The 19,964-nt window shown below is 46.7% G+C and overlaps 3 protein-coding genes across 31 annotated transcripts in view; 2 read left to right on the top strand and 1 right to left on the bottom strand.

The window, feature by feature from the left end:
• ATP5PO (ATP synthase peripheral stalk subunit OSCP) overlaps window positions 1–19,964 on the bottom strand; it is a 1,173,690-nt gene that overhangs the window by 141,185 nt on the left and 1,012,541 nt on the right. The window lies entirely within an intron of this gene.
• Window positions 1–19,964, top strand: part of MRPS6 (mitochondrial ribosomal protein S6) — a 519,933-nt gene that overhangs the window by 202,082 nt on the left and 297,887 nt on the right. Inside the window, exon 2 of one of the 4 annotated variants that reach the window (XM_050784651.1) lies at window positions 18,353–18,520. In XM_050784651.1, coding sequence (XP_050640608.1) covers window positions 18,476–18,520 — 45 coding nt within the window. In that variant the 5' untranslated portion in view covers window positions 18,353–18,475. Of the gene's footprint in view, window positions 1–17,940; window positions 18,045–18,262; window positions 18,521–19,964 lie in introns of those variants that run through there. The other 3 variants (XM_050784652.1, XM_050784650.1, XM_050784656.1) reach the window with 3 other exon arrangements.
• The window catches only part of SLC5A3 (solute carrier family 5 member 3), a 33,150-nt gene continuing 31,165 nt past the window's right edge, over window positions 17,980–19,964 (top strand). The window contains exon 1 of the mRNA XM_050784640.1: window positions 17,980–18,044. The gene's annotated coding sequence lies outside the window, so the exon portion shown is untranslated. The remainder of the gene's footprint in view (window positions 18,045–19,964) is intronic.

The raw sequence follows: 19,964 nt of genomic DNA, 5'->3' as shown, positions 1-19,964 counted from the left end.
TGACCCAAAGCTGGCCAGCTGGTGGCAGTGGAACCAGTTATGGTTTGGGGGAGTCAATGGCAGCTGCAAGAGGACCATGTCATTTTCACCTTCAATAGTGAAAGAATGCCCAGGTTGGAAGCTGAAAAAATAAAATCCAAGATAGAATGAGGTGGGAGGAATGGGCTGAGGGAGGCAGCTTGGAACCAAGAAGGGAGTGGATGCTGGAACTCCCTTTTTATATGGTTCCCTAGGCAAAGTGCAGGGTGGGGTGGCTTTCAGAAACCACTGGGATGAGGCAGTTTCTGCCTTTGAGTAACTTTCCATAACACCTCCCAGGAGATTAGAGCTTCTTCTTCTTCTTCTTCTTCTTTTTTTTTCAGACGGAGTCTCACTCTGTTGCCCAGGCTGGAGGGCAGTGGTGTGATCTCAGCTCACCGCAACCTCCACCTCCCTGGTTCAAGCAATTCCCCTGCCTCAGCCTCCCGAGTAGCTGGGATTACAGGCACATGTCACCAGGTCCGGCTAGTTTTTTTGTATTTTTAATAGAGACGGGGTTTCACTGTGTTGGCCAGACTGGTCCTGAACTCCTCACCTCAGGCAATCCACCCACCTTGGCCTACCAAAGTGCTGGGATTACAGGAGTGAGCACCGCGCCCGGCCAGAGCTTCTTTAAAAAATATGTCCCTGGGGTCCTGGCCTTCACCTGTACTTTGCCTGTAATTTTCCACCTCTTGGTCTTTACCGTATAGCACTTGAGCAATCAGCTGTTCAGGGTGGTACAGCTGGAGGCACCATATGCACGTGGGCAATTACATGTCTAGACTCATTACTCACTTTCTTTTGGCACTGATTCCACACGATTCAGGCATTTCCAGTCATCCCTAGATCCTCTTCCTAGATCTTCTGACCTCCTAGCCTAGCTCCAGAGAAATTTTACTGCAGTGTTTCAGGTACTGAGAACACAGGATCCTTGCTGTTCTGGCCTCAGTTTCCCATAGTTTTGATTTATTTTATTTTATTTTTATTTTTGAGATGCAGTCTTGCTCTGTTGCCCAAGTGTGTGATCTCAGCTCATTGCAACCTCCACCTCCCAGGTTTAAGCAATTCTCCCGACTCAGCCTCCTGAGTAGCTGGGATTACAGGTATGCACCACCATGTACGGCTAAATTTTTTTTGTATGTTTAGTAGAGACGGGGTTTCACCATGTTGGCCAGGCTGGTCTTGAACTCCTGATCTCAGGTGATCCTCCTGCCTGGGCCTCCCAAAGTGCTGGGATTACAGGCATGAGCCACCGAGCCTGGACACCAGCTCTGATTTTAACCCAAGGCCTGCTCAGCACTGCTGATGCCCTATTTGGAAAAAAACATTTGGCAATGGACCCAAGGAGCCATCAATGTTTCGAGAAATTCCGCTTTGGAAGGCCAAGCAAAGGAAGCATTCCTAAATGCAGAAAAAGCCAGTGAACAAAGATGTTCATCTAGGGATTTGCTACACAAATGAAGAGTGAAAAAGTGTCAACTGAAACATCGAAGAGCAGGGGAAAGATTAAATGGACACCGGCATTTCCTGGAGTAGAATATAACATAGCAAGTCTAAATAACAGTTATGAATGTTAGTTAAAAACAGGGACAAGCTCATGATTAGATATCAATGAAAAAATGGAATATAAAATTATATGTATGGTCTGATTAAATAACACATATCCATAAGAAGTTTAGAAAGAAACCTCTAAAGTGTCAACAGTGGCTCAGCTTGGATTACGGGCATTTTTTTGTTTCCCAAATTTTCTGTAGTGAGGTTATAGTAATCTTATAATAGCAAAATACAAATAACAATCTTTTAAAACCCTGAAGCCTAATTTGACAGGTACCTCCTCTTCTCGATTGTCCCTCAAGCATGGGCTGTCCCTGTCCTGTCCCCAGCCTGGCCTTCCCGCTCCCTCTGACTCGATTCCTCCTCTTGGCTTATCCATTGATCTGGGGAGGTTTTGCAGAGACTAGCCAGATGCTTGTGGGCACAGCCTCCTGGGCAGAACCAGACCCCCTCCCTGGGGTCTGTTTTCATTTTTGTGTGTTTTTTTTTTTTTTTTTTTTTGAGACAGAGTCTCAGTTTGTCACCCAGGCTGGAGTGCAGTGGCGAGATTTCTGCAACCTCTGCCTCCCGGGTTCAAGCAATTCTCATGCCTCAGCCTCCTGAGTAACTGGGATGACGGACATGAGCCACCACACCTGGCTAATTTTTGTATTTTTAGTAGAGACGGGGTTTTGCCATATTGGCCTGGCTGGTCTGTAACTCCTGGCCTCAAGTGATCTATCTGCCTCAGCCTCCCAAAGTACTGGGATTACAGGTGCGAACCACCGCCCCATCTCAGGGGTGTTGACTTTTAAAATGTGGAAAGAAGACGATTAAATGAGGGCTTTAAAGCTTTACATGCAGTGAGCAAGGAAGCTTCTGGAAAGCATTTGAGGCCCATTTCCTACAACTTGTCCCTGACAGTAGCTATGAAAATCCTGGGGTGGGGCTCATGGGAGTGAGGTATGCATCCTCTTGTGGGATGCTCCGGCTAAGCAGGGCAGGCCAAGAGACTTCCAGGCCTCAAGGAAATAATACCGTCAAGGTTGGAGCGATGGCATCACAGGTATCCCCTCAGGGAAACTGAGAAGATGGCACAGAGGGGCACGCTGGCTGAGGTGGGGTAAGCTTCCTGGTACCTGGGAGTTCTGCTAACAAGAGGACAGGAAGGGAGACTGGGACTGGATGGCGTGGTAAGATAGGGACCTGGGCACAGATATGGGACACCAGTGTGTGTTGTAGCTGCTCTAGGCAGGATAAATATTTTCCACTTGAGGAGGGAGAAAAACACCAGTGGTGTTGCAGTGTTACTGTTTTGCACAGCTGTGGTCTCAGAAAAGGAGAAGGACACCCATCCCTGCCCTGCTCTAGACTGGAAGATTACCGCTGTCTTCTATTCCTCCTAGGCTGTTTGTATTTCAGGCCCTCTGAGGGGGATCATGCTGAAGGCACCTCCAGGGAGAGAGGATGTGGGGGGAGCAGCAATGGCAGAGACCTATGTCTCAAATGGAACCTATGGCTCCAAGGCTGAGGCTCCTCAAGCCTCCAGCTGGACCCCCTTTTTCCTCTTGTCTTCCTCCCTGGGGACTCAGCCTAGGCAAAGGCTTCAGGGACCACCCTCACAGGGGGTGCAGAGGTTGATATCCCCAGCTAAGCAGGGACAGCCCACCATCTAGAGCAGGGGTGTCCAATCTTTTGGCTTCCCTGGGCCATACTGAAAGAAGAATTGTCTTGGGCCACACATAAAGTACGCTAACACTAACAATAGCTGATGAGCTTTTTTAAAAATTGCAAAATAAACTCATAGATTTTAAGAAAGTTTACGAATTTGTGTTGGGCTGCATTCAAAGCCATACTGGGCCATCCTGGGCCACATCCAAAGCCATCCTGGGCTGCATTTGACCTATGGGCCGTGGGTTGGACAAGTTTGATCTAGAGGAAATCCCTACCTTATTCTGCCAGCAAATATTTATTCATCACCCTCTATGTGTCAGGGCGTTGTATCAGGGGCCAGGACCTTACCATGATTAGACCAACGCCCTGTTCTCTGGAGCTTACATTCTACTGAAGCCTCACGGCACTGCAAACCCATTATGTGCTACAGGTTAACACTGATGGAGCAGTGTGTTGAGCCAAATTAGAGCTCCTTACATCCCTTCTGCTCATTAGGATCTGCTTTTTCTCAGCTCCTGGAGTGCCACTGAGCCTTCAAGTAGAGTCAGGTTTCCCCAGCTGTGGAAAGAGGGACATCTGGGGAATAAGAGTCAAACAGAGCTTGGTGATCTGAATCAATTTTTCTTTTAAAGCATCCGGACTTCATAGCAATAATGGCAAACCGCTATTAAGCACTTCCCACACCACAGGCTGCCCTGTACTTTTTGTGTATTGCGTGTGGTATCTCGGACACGACCCTATGCCTTAGGTCTGACTATGTTACAGGTGAGGAAACTGAACCACACAGAAGTTCAGTTACTTGTTCAAGGGCACACAGTCATTGGACACAGGCAGTCTGGTTTTGGCTCCATGCTCTTGACCACCAAGCTGTACTGCTGCCAACCAGCCACCTTTGGCGAGACCCGCTCTGCCCACAATTCTCTTGGATAGTTCTTCTCTGGGAAGCAAGCATTTGTATGCCATCACTGTACTCTCGTGGATTCAGATGGATCTGAAGATGAATGTCAAGTGAGATTCCTCCTCCTGATTGGAGATGGTGGTATCTGTTGTCACTTGAACTTGGCATGCGTGTCCTCAGGACACCTGGGCTATGGGCTAGCCATCTTCCATGGTGGGCATGTAGAGGCAGAGAGTGCTTGTCTCCAGAGAGACAAGATGGCATGGGGAGGGTGGGCTGATGTCAGACACTTCATGAGCAGAGCAGAGACAAGATACATGTAGTCCCAGAGAAACCAAGGATGTCTTGTCTAGTTCCCCAGGAGCCCTGGATGTACGTTCTGTTCCTGGATTCTAGGATGCACTCTTGAGACCTTTGATAAATCCTTGTTTTTACTTCTTTAATGTAATAATTACAAAATGATGGTCAATGAGATAGGCAAAAATATAAAGAGTGTTGCAAAGAGCACTTGTTCAACGAATCTTAATCTTTCAGCAAAGAGCTTAGCCTGGTGTGTGTATGTATGGCTGAGAGTGTGCATGTATTTGTAGGGTCTGCCCACTCAAATCAGGTGATAAAAAGTTGACAGAGGTTTCAGTTAAAATTGACATAAGGTGAAATTTGAAAGCCACCCAGAAAACACATGATACACTGTTATGAAACTAAATCCCAGGGCAAAGATGTGGGCACAGAGGGACTCTCTTGATACAGCAGACAAGTTCCAACCCTACTATTCCAACTCTAGTATTCATGGCTGCTCAGGCAAAATCATTCCGGAAGTACAAAGCACCTGTGTCCAGATCTGGTGTTTACTTCTCTACCAAGAACTTGAATTTGTAACTGAGTCAAGGTCCTGAATCTGCCACCAGTAGACTCAGTTAACTGGAGACAGCAACTCTCTTCCCCTTAGTTGGGTAAGTGAATTTGCAACCCTGGGAAAATGCAGAGAGCAGTGTAGAATCAATGAGGAGCAGAATTAAAACCAGAATATTGTCATATTTTATTGATTCTAAGGTGCACTGTGTATTACATTTTAACATCTTGGGAATTGGAATGCATTTTACAATCAATGGCATCAGGCCGTGCACGGTGGCTCACTCCTGTAATCTCAGCACTTTGGGAGGCCAAAGTAGGTAGATCGCCTGAGGTCAGGAGTTTGAGACCAGCCTGGCCAACATGGCAAAACCCTGTCTCTACTAAAAATACAAAAATTAGCCGGGCGTGGTGGTGGGCATCCTATAATTCCAGCTACTCAGGAGGCTGAGGCAGAAGAATAGCTTGAACCTGGGGGATGGGGCACGGAGGCTGCATTGAGCTGAGGCTGTGGCCCTTCACTCCGGCCGGGGCACAAGAGTGAAACTCTGTCTTAAAAAAAAAAAAAAAAAAAAAAAAAAATCAATGGCACCATATGATTATAAATGGTGATCTAAAATAAAAGTTGAAAATTTCCAAAAATTATAAATATTTGTATTTCTTCTACCTTAGTGATATCCTAAAAAAAAGTCGAATCTTACATCTTAGATTCAACAAAATATAGCATTCTGCTTTAGTTAAACTGTCTCTCCCAAAAAACATGTGTTGGAAACTTAATCCCCAATGCAACAGTGTTGTGAGATGGGGCCTAATGAGAGGGTGATTCAATATGAGAATCAATAAAATATGACAATACTTTGGTTTTGATTCTGCCCTTGTGAACGGATTAATGCTATTATTGTGGGAGTGGGTTCCTTATAAAAGGATGAGTTTGGCCCCCTCTTGGCCTCTCTCTTGCCCTTCCACTTTTTGCCATGGGATAACATAGCAAGAAGGCCCTTGCCAGGTGTTATCTTCTTGATCTTGGACTTCCCAGTCTCCAGAACTGACAGAAATAAATTTCTATTCATTATAAATTACTCAGTCTGTGGTATTCTGTTATAGCAGCAAAAAAATGGAGGAAGACACACTCTTTTTGTGGTAAGGTTAGGAATAAGTTTTTAATCATCACTATAATCTTTTGGTTATTTAAAGAGATTGGAACATGGAAGAAAAGCTAACATAGTAGACAGCCTGGCATATTACACTTGCAATTTTAATTTGAAACATTTAAGAGGATATAATTAATTGAATTTGTGGATAGTCTTTGGAAGTTGTATTACTGGGGTACAATCTAACTGCAAAGTATAATGGCTGAAAGATGATAGAGGTTTATTTCATTTTTTGTTAACAGTCAGTAGTGAATGGTCCAGAGTTGGAGGCCAAGCGGCCTTGTGATTTAAGGTCTTCTAAGGAAATGGTTCCTTCTCTCCTTTGGTTCTCCCTTGGCCTAGGGTGTTATCTTCATAAGCATGGTTGATGGTGGCTCACTACTACATCAACAGGAAGTGGGAAAGAAGAAAGTTTATAGCAAGTGTCTTTAAGGAAATGCGCTCATTGTAGCACACATCATATCTGCTCATATTCCATTGGCCCAAACATAGTCACATGGTGACAGCCAGCTGCAAAGGAACCTGGGAAATGTAGTCTGTGGTTGTGTGGTCATGCATCCAGTTAAAGCTTAAGGATTTTCACTAAAAGGAAAACAGGAGAGAATTAACACTAGAAAACAGTTGATACTTACCCACCATGAAGCTGAAGGGAACCTCATTCCCTAGATTTATTAAATTTCAATAATTGCTTAAAGGCTTACAAAGATCTTTTCAGGTTTATGAGTTTGCCATGTCAGGTGTTTGAAGTGTTTTAGAGAATCAGATATATTTGAATTTCAAATGCACTAAAAACATCTTAGGAAGTTGAATAAAGAACAGAAATTTATTGTCTCATAGTTCTGGAGGCTTGGGAAGTCCAAGATCAAGATGCTGGAAGGTTCAGTTGTCTGGTGAGGGTTTGGTCTCTGCATTCAAGATGGTGCTTTTGAGTGCTGCAACCTCTGGAAGGAAGAATGCTGTGTCTTCACGTGGTGGAAGGCAGAAGGGCAAGCAAGGTGTATTCACTCCATCAAGCCCTTTTAAAAGGGCACCTAATCCCATTCTAGATGGAGGAGCCCTCGTGGTCTAATCATCTCTTAAAGGCCCCACCTTTTATCACATTGGCAACCCATGAATTTTTCAAAGGACACATTCAAACCATAGCAGAACCTTTGGATGGGTTTCTATTACTTATGACCAAAAAAGCCCGAGGAAGACACGGTTTCTTCTCCAACCCCCTTATGTTTCCATGTGTCTCTGTGTCACAGAGCTCACAGCTACATTTCTAAAATTACGACAACTCTCAACATATGCGTGAATGGAGGAGACACCCATGATACCCATTGGGTTGCCTGTCTAGCCTCCCCTTTGCTGCAAACTGTTTCTCCTTACCTATAACCTCCTAAATTTGTGGGGTTCACAGATAGTTATTAGCAGGCACAGTGATATGATTTGATCTACTCTTTAGACCTGGCTGATTGGCCCAAGGGTGGACCAATGAACCAGTTTAGGCTAATCAAGTGCCAATTGAAGGAGAGCCTCGGATTATCCCTTGGTAGTTAGAGGGATTATATGTAGACCAAGGACCTGGGAATGGCTATCATCTATTGCACAGATTGGAGAGCAGAGAAAAAGGGTCCTTTCAGACAGAGAAGAAAGCTGATGGACAGAGAAACAGAAACAAAATGTGGAGATCATCTTGGTTCTAGTCAGTTCCTGAGACTGTCAGCTGCATATTGCCTTGAGTCCTGGGAGACATCTGGTACACTTATAGTAATTCATCTAGAGTCAGTTTCTACTATTTGTAACCCAAAGAATTCTACCTAATATACCTGAAAATATATTAAACTCATTGTGTAAAGCAATCTTGTGAGTTTTGTTTTCAAAAGAGATAGCTACTTGGTTGTCTCAATTAGTGGAAAATTCCAGTGCAGATCTGACCTTTGGGTTTGAGAGTACAGGGACTGATCCAAGGCATGTGCCCTGGTAAGCCCACAAAATCAAATTTACCTAAAACTCAACTCTTTCAGTAACTCTAGCCTGATAATCACTGCAAAATACCCAACAATGACTGAGTGTTAGAAAGTTATGGGCAATTAACCATTTGTGACTTGCATAACATCTTATTATACTTAGAATAATTTACAGGGCGATATCCAAATTACATTATACGGTCTATGGCAGAGACTGCTAGTTTACCGTACTGTGCCACATAAAGCTACATTTCCCAGCCTTTCTTCGAGGGAAGGCAGGACCACAGGAACGACTAAGTTCTGATCCCTGGAATACCAGTGTAAGTGATGGGTTCAACTTCTGGGCCACTTCTTTAAAGGGAATCACTGAAGTCTTTCTTCTATTTTGCCGTACTGCTCCTGAAATGTGAACATGGTGCTGGGAGCAGAACAGCCATAATGAACCATGAGATTTAAGCCATGTCTTATAAATAGACAGCAAGCTGGAAAAAGCCTGGGTCCCCAGTCCTGGTTACATTCAGATCTTTCTATGAGAGAAGTCTTGTTTAAGTCACTGTTACTTTGACTTTTGTTTCAGTAGCTGAACCAGTACCCTGGCTATAATATAGTCTTTGCAAGGGAAAACAAAAAAGGAGTGACTTTTATTGAATCACAAAAGGTCTAAATGTGGGCAGTTGCGCACTCTTGGAAAAAGCCACCCAGGCTGCGGAAACAACTTAGCCCATGTGAGATGAGGAGTACCCAAAGGAACAAGGGAACATTTAGCCCAGAGAAGGGAGGGCTCAGGATAGACCATAAAACTGTCTTCAGACATAGGAGCTCATGTGGCAGAGGGAGTAGACTTGTGCCATACAGCCCCAGTGGTCTGAACTAATACCAATAGGTTATGCAGAGAACTGAAGTGCTATGACCCAAAGAGTTCTGTCAGGGTTCTTGCTATAAGCTACAGACTCTGTGTAAAGCAAAAATGAAATTTATTGAAATGATAGTTGGGAATCACAGAATGGACTAGAGACTAGGGGACTGGCCAGGAACCAACAGCACTCTGAAGAGCTTGTAACCAGGAAGATTGGAAGCCACAGGGATGGAGCAGGAAGGGTCTGGCCAACATGTTGAGTCACTCTAACTGTTCCTCATGTCACTGTGTTGTCCACTCAGGATTCAAAATCATGGGGGAAGAGTCTGATTGGCTGCAGTTGAATGTCTTCCCTTCCCTGACTAAATGTAGGATAGAAAAGGGGGAAATTTGGCTCTGTTGACTCTGGTATGAGAGTCAGGCACCACTTCCAGGAGGAACCAAGATGCTATGAAACAAATGTCCTGTGCTACCTGCAAAGATGCTTTTGAAGCCCATGAATCTGTGACCAGTGGCTCAGAATTGGGAAGGACTTGTCTATTCAAGAGTTAGCTCCTTTCCACATCCCTCACATGTGCACACACTCTGCTGAATGATTCTGGTGATGAAAGGCTGACTATCTCCCAAGTTCTTCCTCATGTGAAGATGAAATCAAGGCTGGGAGTTTAGACACTGCCTGGCACTTAAGTCCCTCCCACTTTGGTCCCACTTTGTAGAGTTGAGTCCCGTGATTCTCTTCCTGAAATCTTTCCTCCTGTCAAACTTATTCACTCCATGTCACCACCCTCTGACCCCACCAAAACATCTTGTGCGCGTTCTCTTTCCTCTTATTTAAAAAATGTTATCCATTCTTCACATTCCAGCTTAAATCCCACATCATACATGAAACATTCCTGAACCATCCCAGTTCAAAGTAATCCCTCTCTGGAAATTTTTGCCCTTAATCTTCATTAGACAGTTAATCACACTCTTTTTATATGTTTTCTATTTTTCAGAACAGATACTTCAATCTTGTTAAGACCATTTAACTGTAAACACATTTATATCTTCTCTTGCTACCTAGATTTCTTACACGTCTTTGCATCTCCTGTAAACTATTTCTTATACTTCTTGCATCTCCTGTAGAACTTAATGGGACTTTTAGTTTGTTTTGGCTTAATTGGCTTGAATACCAGAAGAGGATGTGATCTTGATCCTTTTATCCAGGAATTTGGGGAAGGGGAAACAGAGAAAGATGAAGATAGACGTACATCAGACAAACCAAAATGACTTTCCTCTGAGCATAATGATGTGAATGACTTATATTTTTACAGTTTTGAGGTATAACTGATGTATAATAAACCATACATATTTAATGTATACAATTTGATGTGTGTGTGTATATATCCAAGAAACCATTGCCCTAATCAACATAATAAATATATCCATCACGCCCTCAGTTTCCTTATGCCACTTTATAATCTCTGCTTCATTCCGACCCCAAGCAGCCATTGATTCATTTTATGTCACTTTAAGTTTGCATTTTCTAGAATCGTATATAAATGGAACCATTTAGTATGTACTCTTTTCTGTCTGGCTTCGTTTGCTCAGCATAATTATTTTGAGATTCATCTGCATTGTTGAATATATCAACAGTTCACTCCTTATTGCTGAGCAGAATTTCATTGTATAGGTATATCACAATTTGTTTTTCCATTCACCTGTTGATGGTTATTTGAGTTGTTTCAGTTATTGATTATTACAAACAAACCTGCTGTGCGCATTTGTGTACAAGTCTTTGTGTGGGCACATGCTTTCATTCATCTTAGGTAAATACCTAGGAGTATAATGGCTGGTCACATGGTAGGTCTGTGTATAACACTGTAAGACATTACTGAAATGATCACACAATGTACATTCCCATCAGCAGTGTGTGTTTCAGTTGCTCCATCTTCCCACCAGAACTTGGTCTTTGGAGTCTTTTTAATTTTAGCTATTCTAATAGGTATGCAGTGGTATTTCATTCCAGTTTTAATTTGCATTTTCTTAATAACTAATGATGTTGAAGATCTTTTCATGTGCTTATTGGCCATCTTCTTGGAGGAAATGTCTGTTCATTTAAAATTTTTAAAAAATGGGTTGTTTTCTGTTTTCTTTATCTGGGTTCAACCTTGGCTGATGATCACGAGGGCATCCTCCCATGTGGATCAACAGAACCACGTCCAGTCAGTCCCAGCAACAGGGGGTGGCGTGAGCCTCACAGAGGGCTGGACTTTGAGATGACACCTGCATGCTGACTGTCTTACCAGGAAGTGTTGCCTGGCGGCGTCATGACACTTACATGGGGACCCAATGCAGGTTTTGGGACGGACCTCCTCCTCTTGGTGAAAGCCCCGAATTAAGAGACTATTAGAGAAATAAGAGTTACTACCTCAGGTCCTCAGAAGATGATCATGTTGCTATGAAGACTGATGAAAATAAAACATCCGAGAAGAAATGCTAATGAACTGAAGTGTAACAGAAGCCTTACCTTAGGAGCTGAGGAAATACCAAAGGTGCATGTGGCCAGAACAAAGGTTAGTTGGTCAAGAATGTTTCTGGAGAAGAAACCCAAGAACGCAGTTGACACTGGCCGTTGAGCTGCCCCTCACATATCTCAGCAGTTGTCAAGCCCTGTGGATTCTGGACTCCACTGCTCCTCTCTGCGGCCACCACAACGCCCTCCTCTGCGTTCCAAAGCATGCACGCTTGCTCCCTTTGAAGCCATTTGGGTCTCATCTCCTGTCCTTTCACCTCCAGCCTTAAAACTCCTTCGTGCTGAGCAGCCTGGCTCACCCAGCTCTCCCCGCGTGGCCCTGAGGACTGCTCCCCAGTTGATTTTGCGGGGTCCTCCCGAGAGGCCCTTTGTTTAGCACCTGGCTTGGGAGGCCCAACTCCTGGAGACCCCTGCAGAGACGGTTTCCTCCCAACACAGCAGCCTCTGGCACCTGGCCTTTATTCCCTTTACTAAATCTGAAACGCTTCCACGTGTGCTCTTCTGATTTTGCACTCGTGGAGAAAGAACAAAAGGCTGTTTAATACCTCCAACTTTATTGACATTTAACATTAAGAACACTTGTGGGCCTGTTGGGGGACACACTACAATCTTGTTATTAGAAAAAAACTAACTCTTCCAGCAAGTAGTGATGCAAGCAGTATTTTGTCTTTTTAAAGTCATAAGAGTTAAAAAAAAAAAAAAAAAAAAAGTAGTAAGGAGAATATCTCCCAAAAACATGCCATAAGCTTTTTTTTTTTTTTTTTTTTTTTTTGGGTAGGGTAGGGTGAGGTGGGGCTGGAAATGAGAGAACATGAGATTTAGCAATCTTTCCTTTACCTTTTTTCATATAAGTAGAGCCCAAGTTGAACTGCACCCCCCTCAGCTGATGAAAGTTAGAAAAATAATCATGAAATTGGAGGATTAAAAGAAAGAAAATGTTTAAAGAGCCCTCCAAACGTCCGCCCTAAGAAGTTCTATACAGTATTCCATTGTGCAAGGAACACAAGCAATAGCATGCGCAAGCTGACAGAGTTAGAGAGATACGAATTAGCCCATGTAGCACCTGGGGGCTTACCGAGAAGAAAAAGAAGAATCAAAGCAAATGGGATGGCCAAGAAGGTCTGAAAGGGTTGTTGAGGGTGAATGTAGGGGGATCAGGAAATACCAGCGGTTTCACTGATAAAACAGTTACAAACGAAATACATTTGAAATGTGACTTGCATTCGGGCTATCGGCTGAGGAACACAGATAACACGCAGGACAGCCAGACAAAGAAATGGGGTTTTACAGACCCAGGTTCTAGGAGTTAGTTAGGGAACAATCCCAGGACTTAGTGATGCAAAACTGGGGAGTTGGAGTATACTTTACCATGAATGGAGGCTCACTTTTATCTAGGAGAAGATGACAGGCTGATGAGAGTGATGACTGACAGCTCAACAGATGATTTGGTGCTATCGTGGGATCATTGTCTCCATTAATTGGAAACAGGCACATTTCGCCACCTTCTGGGGGCCGTATTTAGAGACACAAGGTTTCCCAAGCAGAATGATGATTTGTGTTTATCTTATCTCTTCCCAATGACTGTTAGAACTCACCTTTTAGGGCCAGACGCAGTGGCTCATGACTGTAATTCCAACACTTTGGGAGGCTGAGGCAGGCAGGTGGATCACTTGAGGTCAGGAGTTCAAGACCAGCCTGGCCAAAATGGCGAAACCCTGTCTCCATTAAAAACAGAAAAATTAGCCGGGCATGGTGGTGGGTGCCTATAATCCCAGCTACTAGGGTGACTGTCTCAAAAAAAAAAAAAAAAAAAAAAAAAAAAAAGAAAAAAGAACTCACCTTTCAGAATACAGGAGTTATCACACTCACAGTGGATTAATCCATTAGCAACAGTAAAACTGGCATCATAGCACGCAGTGCATGCCTAGGAAGGAGAATATGGTAAGCAAAAGTTTTTTCTTCGAATTGTGCCACCCCAGGGCTCTATGGCTTGGGATAAATAACGGACCTTGTTTTCATGTCAGCTTCCTTATCTACAGACAAGGAGATCACTCATTTATACACTTTCCACTGCCCCCATGTACTGTTACAGTAAACCGGGATTCTGGCAGGAAAGATCAGTTTAAAGCTGTTCACAGCCAAACTCCAATGCACTTGGATCACGGGAACTCATGTTATGGGCAAGTCTTGCCTTAAATCCTTGCTGCTGAGACACCTTCTTGCTTGCAGAACAGCCACATTCAGGGACAGGAGGGGAAAAAGGAGCCAGACACAGGGACCAAGGAGGCAAAGGAAAACCCCAAAAGTATAGGATCATGGATAGCCAAGAAGAGACCCTCAGGACTGCAGAGAGGTCCCTGACAATGATGCCCGGGAAACTGCTACTTGGTGGGCAAATGGAAGGCCAGTGGTGACGACTGGTATGAGGGAACACAGAGTGCAAAGGCTAGAAGATGCAGTGGGTCCGGGGCTGTGAAAAGAAGAAAATAATGACAGCTCGAGAGGGTAACAGGGTTATGATAAGGCTTTTTTTCCCTCCCTAGCTAGAAGAGACCTATATATGCTTCACGGCGGAAGGAAGAAGTCTGTGCAAGGGGAGAATCTGGCCACTCAAGGGAGGGCGTTATGTGGGTTCTAGGAGTGGGAGACTGCAGTCACCCAGGGGAGAGGACAGAGTAGGACTACAATAAAAGCTGGTTGATCGACAGATAGTTGCTCAGTTTGCACTGGCTAGTAAACATAATGCTGTGTGGTATTGGAGTTAAGCGTGCAGGCTCTGACTTCTGCATAATTTGGGGCAAGTTGCTGAAGATGTTTATGAAGTCTCCTTTTCCCTACATGTAAAATGGGGGCAGTTATAATACATATCTTTGTGGTGAGAACTGAGAGTTAATACATACAAATAATTTAAAATAGGTTCTGGTTCATAGTTAATGCTCAAAATGTTAGACTCAGTAATAAAAATAATGGCCATCTTTGAGGATTAACGATTAGAAAGCTCAAGGTCAAGTCTCATTATACAGCAATATAAAATAAGAAGGTAAAGGTGATTAAACTGACCCAGGGTGTATCTTGAGGTTCCTTTTTCACAAATAGGGCTGGATTTCAACTTCTTTTCCGATTCTTCTTTCCTATTCCCCCTCAAAAAAACTTACTTGAAAATTAATCAAACTTTCGGTTAATCAAATCTTAAACACATACCATAATAAATGCTTTGGAGAATCTAAGAGTTAGAGTCATTTTTAAATTAATACATCAAATGCTGCAGTAATATGTTATACTTTTACTACACTGACTATACATAGTATAAAGTTAAAAATTGTTTTGGTGAATTTAAGTTTGTAGTTATAGTAGGAAGACACTAAATTTGCAACAGCATTCCTTGTGATTAAAAAAAAATTTTTTTTTTAAATGAAGCCACGAGCATTCTGCTTCTGTGCTTTTAATTAATTTATTTATTTGAGACTTAGTTTTGCTTTTGTTACCCAGGCTGCAGTGCAATGGCACGATCGTGGCTCACTGCAGCCTCTGCCTCCCGGGTTCAAGCAATTCTCCTGTCTCAGCCTCCCTAGTAGCTGGGATTACAGGCACGTGCCATCACGCCAGGATAATTTTGTATTTTTAGTAGAGACGGGGTTTCTCCATGTTGGTCAGGTTGGTCTCCAACTCCCGACTTCAGGTGATCCGCCCGCCTCTGCCTCCTACAGTGCTGGGATTATAGGCGTGAGCCACCGTGCCCGGCAGCTTCTGTGCTTTTCAAAAAAAGGTTGAAGGGGGAAAATCACAGTAGCTGCCCTCTCTCTACCTTTAAGAAATGGAATGAGTCCGTGGGTGGCTACCAGATTGGGAGGACTTGGGGATGCTGACTCTGTGGTGAGGTATTATGCAGTCAGGTTAATTTCCTTATACTACTTGTCAAGTTAGAAGGAGGGGTAGAGAAGATGCCAGGTCTTCACTCATCCCTGGGCATTAGGGGAAAACTAGGAAGCTTCCAAGAGGAAATGCTCTGAGTTGAAGTCAGCTCATTGCGCTGCCTCAGTGTTTGACTTGGCATATTACTACAGGGTCTGTATTTTCTCATTACTAAATTGGGGGATGTAACTGACAACAGGGGGGACAGTGGAAGTGGAACCATTCTAGAAAATCTGTGACTTTTTTTTTTTTTTTTTTTAACGGAGTCTCGCTCCGTCGCCCAGGCTGGAGTGCAGTGGTGTGATTTCCGCTCACTGAAACCTCCGCCTCCTGGGTTCAAGCGATTCTTCTGCCTCAGCCTCCCGAGTAGCTGGGACTACAGGCACATGCCACCGCACCCAGCTGATTTTTGTATTTTTAGAAGAGACAGGGTTTCACTATGTTGCCCAGGCTGGAATCCACCCACCTCAGCCTCTCAAAGTACTATGATTACAGGTGTGGGCCACTGCGCCCAGCCTGTAACTCACTTCTGAAGGTCCAGAAATTCCTTGTTTCCTGCTGTTATTTATAGTATGCTGCTTGTTTAAACCAAACGTGAAGTTAATTGACACTTAGCCAGGCAATTTCGATTACCTGTGTGGCTTCTCTTTGGAAGAACATGGGTTGTAGACAAGCCTAAGAACAGAAAATGTTAAAATCCAGTTATCTCAGAAAACTTGGGTTCATCTCCTACCTCCCATATGCCACAAGACGCATGGGATGTGAAATGGTAACCTCTGGGTAAGGTGACAAAAGGTACTCTATTCTTGGCTTACGTGGACTACATGGTTAATCCACTGAATAACAACCAGAATTTTCATCTGTGTGGTAGGAGAACCAGAGGCGAGAAGGGTAGAGTGATGGCTAAAAGTACTTTGTTTCTATTACACTACGACCTTGGACTAGTTACAAAACTTTTTGTGCCTGTATTTCCTAATCCCTAAAATGGGGTTAACAGTGCTTGCCTCTTTAAAAAAATTACTCAATGATGCTTACTAAAGCATGGTAAGGAAGACTTTATTCAGGACCAACGCGATGGGTACAGGGATCAGGGAAACTCGGTCTTGCAAAGGGGAGAGACAGAGAGAGTGGGCTCAACTCTGAATGCAGCATGGGCAAGTAGGAATTTATGGCCATGTAAAATTACTAAGAAGAACCATCCGGGTAAGAGGGATTCTGGCTAAACCGATCTAAAGGATTTTTTTTTTTTTTTTTTTTTGTGAGACCGAGTCTCGCTCTGTCGCCCGGGCTGGAGTGCAGTGGCGGGATCTCGGCTCACTGCAAGCTCTGCCTCCCGGGTTCACGCCATGCTCCTGCCTCAGCCTCCCGTGTAGCTGGGACTACAGGCGCCCGCCACCTCGCCCGGCTAGTTTTTTGTATTTTTTAGTAGAGACGGGGTTTCACCGTGTTAGCCAGGATGGTCTTGATCTCCTGACCTCGTGATCCGCCCGTCTCGGCCTCCCAAAGTGCTGGGATTACAGGCTTGAGCCACCGCGCCCGGCCCTAAAGGATTCTTGTAGAACTCAGGCCAGAGTGAAAAGACATGACTGGGGGATAGAGAAAGATGAGGAACCTGATCTGCTACGAGGGGATGGAGGTTCTGTGCTAGAATTGGATTTTACAAGGAAGTGCACAGATGGGCCTAGCAGAAGATTCAGAAGCCTGACTAAAGTTTGGCCAAGCAAAGAATCTTTGTCACCTCAGGGCTGTTGTGAGAATTTTAGGAGACACATCCACCAGCCTTGGCATGGGACCTGGTGCAGAATAAGTGTTCACTAAACTTTACCTATTAACATTAAAGCACTTTAAGCTGACAAACACTCCACTTACAGAGCTTTTAATGGGGCAAGCAAGGGGCAGCGGCCTCAGCTGCAGGGTACTCAATCTCTAAGAAAGGCCGCTGGATAAAACTGCATTTGCAGAGCCACTGGCTGGAGGGCGGAGAACCGTGTGTGTGTGTGTAAAGGGATGGGAAGTGCAGAAGGCACGGCCCCCGCCCACCGCAGATATTTGCTAAAGGGTCTCCCAAGCACTCAGCCTAGCCTTTAAGTGAGAGCTGAGCAAACATTTAAAGAAATGAGATAGGGTTAAGGTGTTCGCCTGCCCTCGGCTACAACACGTGGGGACAGGTCAGGCGCACACCACAAACGCCCATATCGCGCCTGTGTGTACCAGGCACCGTCCTCGGAGGTTTACGTGCATCAACTCACTCAAAGCATCGGGTCCCCACTTTCAGCACAGGCAGCCGGCCCAAGGTCACGCAGCGCGAAGGGGCTGAATCAGACCCGAGCCCGCGCGCCGCGGCCCACGGCCTGTGCCAGCGCGCCCCTCGCCAGGTAGGGGGCCTGGTCAGCCGTGCCAGACCTGAGGGTTGTGACTGGGGGCGCAAGCGTCACCCCTCTACCGACCCCGAGCAGGAATGTTCCAGAACCCCCGCGAGCAGCCGTTGGCCGCAGAGCCCCCGGGCCGGCCGCGACCCCGCCTTCCGCCGGGAAGGTCCCTAGTGCCGGGGAGTCGCGGGCGAGGGGCGCGCGCACGGACGAGACCGCACCGCAGCGCACGCGCACTGGCGGGCACTCACTCTCCCGCCGCCCGGGAGGAGAAGGAAGGCATAGAAAGTTCCAGCCGGTTCGAGAGCTAGGTAGCAGGCATGGCGGGAGGCGGGTAGGGGGAGGCAGGGTCGCGAGGGGGCGTGCGGCCGCCGCGAGCGGCTCTGGGCCGAGTCTGCAGCGCCGCCCCTAGCCGCGGCAGGCGGGCTGGCCTGGGGTCGGGGCGGGGGCGGCGCGGCGGGTGCGGGGCTGCGGAGGGGGCGTGGCGGCTGCCCGCGGGCGTAGAGGGGGCGGGGCAGCGGCTGGGCGCGCGGGCGGGGCGGGGCGCGCCGAGGGGGCGTGGCGCGGCGTCTGCGCAGCTGCCAGCGCCTTTAAGCCTGGGCTCGCGCGGCCGGAGCGTGCTTTCGCCGCCTGGGAGCCGTCCGGCCCGGCAGTCTTTAGGTCCCCACTGTCTCCGTCGTCCCGCCCATTCGCGTCCCGGGAACCAGCTCGCTTCTGAGCCGTATTCGCCGATCCTCCAGGCATGCCCCGCTACGAGCTGGCTTTAATCCTGAAAGCCATGCAGCGGGTAAGTGACCTTCCCTCAGAGCCGGTCTTCCCGCGCGGGCGCCCCCGCTGCCGCTAGGCCGCCGTCCCCCGCGCGCCCTGGCCGCGGGACCCCGGGCCTTCCTGCACTCCTCGGAGGAGGCCAGGGCGGCGGGCGGGCGGCGGGCGTCCGCGGGGAGGGGGCGCGCGTGGGCCGGTCGGGCTCGGCCGCGTGCGCGCGGGAGGCGGGGGTGTGCCTGCGCGTGTGCGCGGTCCGGGAGGGTGTGCCTCGCAAGCGGCCGGGCGGGGGCGGGGCGGCCCGAGCGGGCCCCGACCCCGATCCAGGCGCCGGCCCTCGGGAGTCCAGTGGAAGGTCCGCGGGAGGACACGCGCGAGCGCCCAGCCCGGCTCCGGCCCGTCCCCGCCAGTCGTGAAGCTGCCTCGTCGCCGGCCCCGCCGCCGCCTGCTGCGTCCCGCTCCGCCGCCTGCCGGCCTCCGCCGCCCGCCTCCACTCTAGCGCCCGCCGGCCGCCCGGAACGTCCGCGCCCAATAAAGCGTTCCTCCAAAGCGTGTTTGTGCAGTTGTCTGTATCCCCGTCTCTTGCAGTCGCTCTCATGTTAAAAAAAATCTTTGACTTTTCTTTTTCTGACTTCAGCGAAAATCCCGCTCCCGGTGCCCTTAGCCCAGTTTCATTCATCCAAGTTGTGGCATTTCTTGCGCCTCCAGAAGACACTTTATTCCCCCTGCTTTTGATTGATCTTGAGGTAGATGATTTCACGTTTGGAGGGATGCTAAGCGAACCAGCAGCTCGTTCCCTTCAGGTGACGGCGTGGCCAAGGACAGGGGCCCGCGGCCCGGAGGCAGCTCACTTCGTCCTCTGTCCTGGGTCATGTACTCCTCAAGTCGTCGCCGAAATCCCCATTCTCCCGTGAATTCGGAATTCGGTAACGTAGTTTGGTGTATGGTTTTGTGTTTTTCCTCCACCAGGTGTAATAAACAAAAATCATTGTACCACGTCCGAACTTTGGAAGCACAGCTTCCTACAGCGCTAGAAGGGTGGACGGATTTTTACGTTTTATCAGGCTCTGGGTCAATTGCGAGGAGTATTACCAAGTTTGATTGAACTTAAGCTCAATTGATAAACTAACAATCACGGAGCGTCGGGAGATTGTTAGGAAGTGTGCTTTGTATACTGTTAACTGGGAAAGGACTCGAGTGCCTCTCTATCAGGTCCAGACAGCCTGGTCAGGCATGCCATTGTGTCCCCCAGCTTGTTCTTCATGGATTTGGAAGAAGTTAAGATTGTATTGTTCAGTCTCTTGAATATCCCTCTTGGCCCTCCTCCTCCCTTACCGGGATATGTAACTCGGAAAGGATAGGAGCAGTGAAAACAAAATATTATTAAAAGGGAAGATTTTTAATTAGGTGGAAGTTGTTTAAGCCCTCCCTTTAACCTATGTGTTTTAGGAAGTGTAGAACCTGGGAAA

This window comes from Macaca thibetana, chromosome 3 (genome assembly GCF_024542745.1).
Source record: "Macaca thibetana thibetana isolate TM-01 chromosome 3, ASM2454274v1, whole genome shotgun sequence".
NCBI classification, from domain to species: Eukaryota; Metazoa; Chordata; class Mammalia; order Primates; family Cercopithecidae; genus Macaca; species Macaca thibetana.
This window is presented reverse-complemented; position numbering and strand designations above follow the sequence as displayed.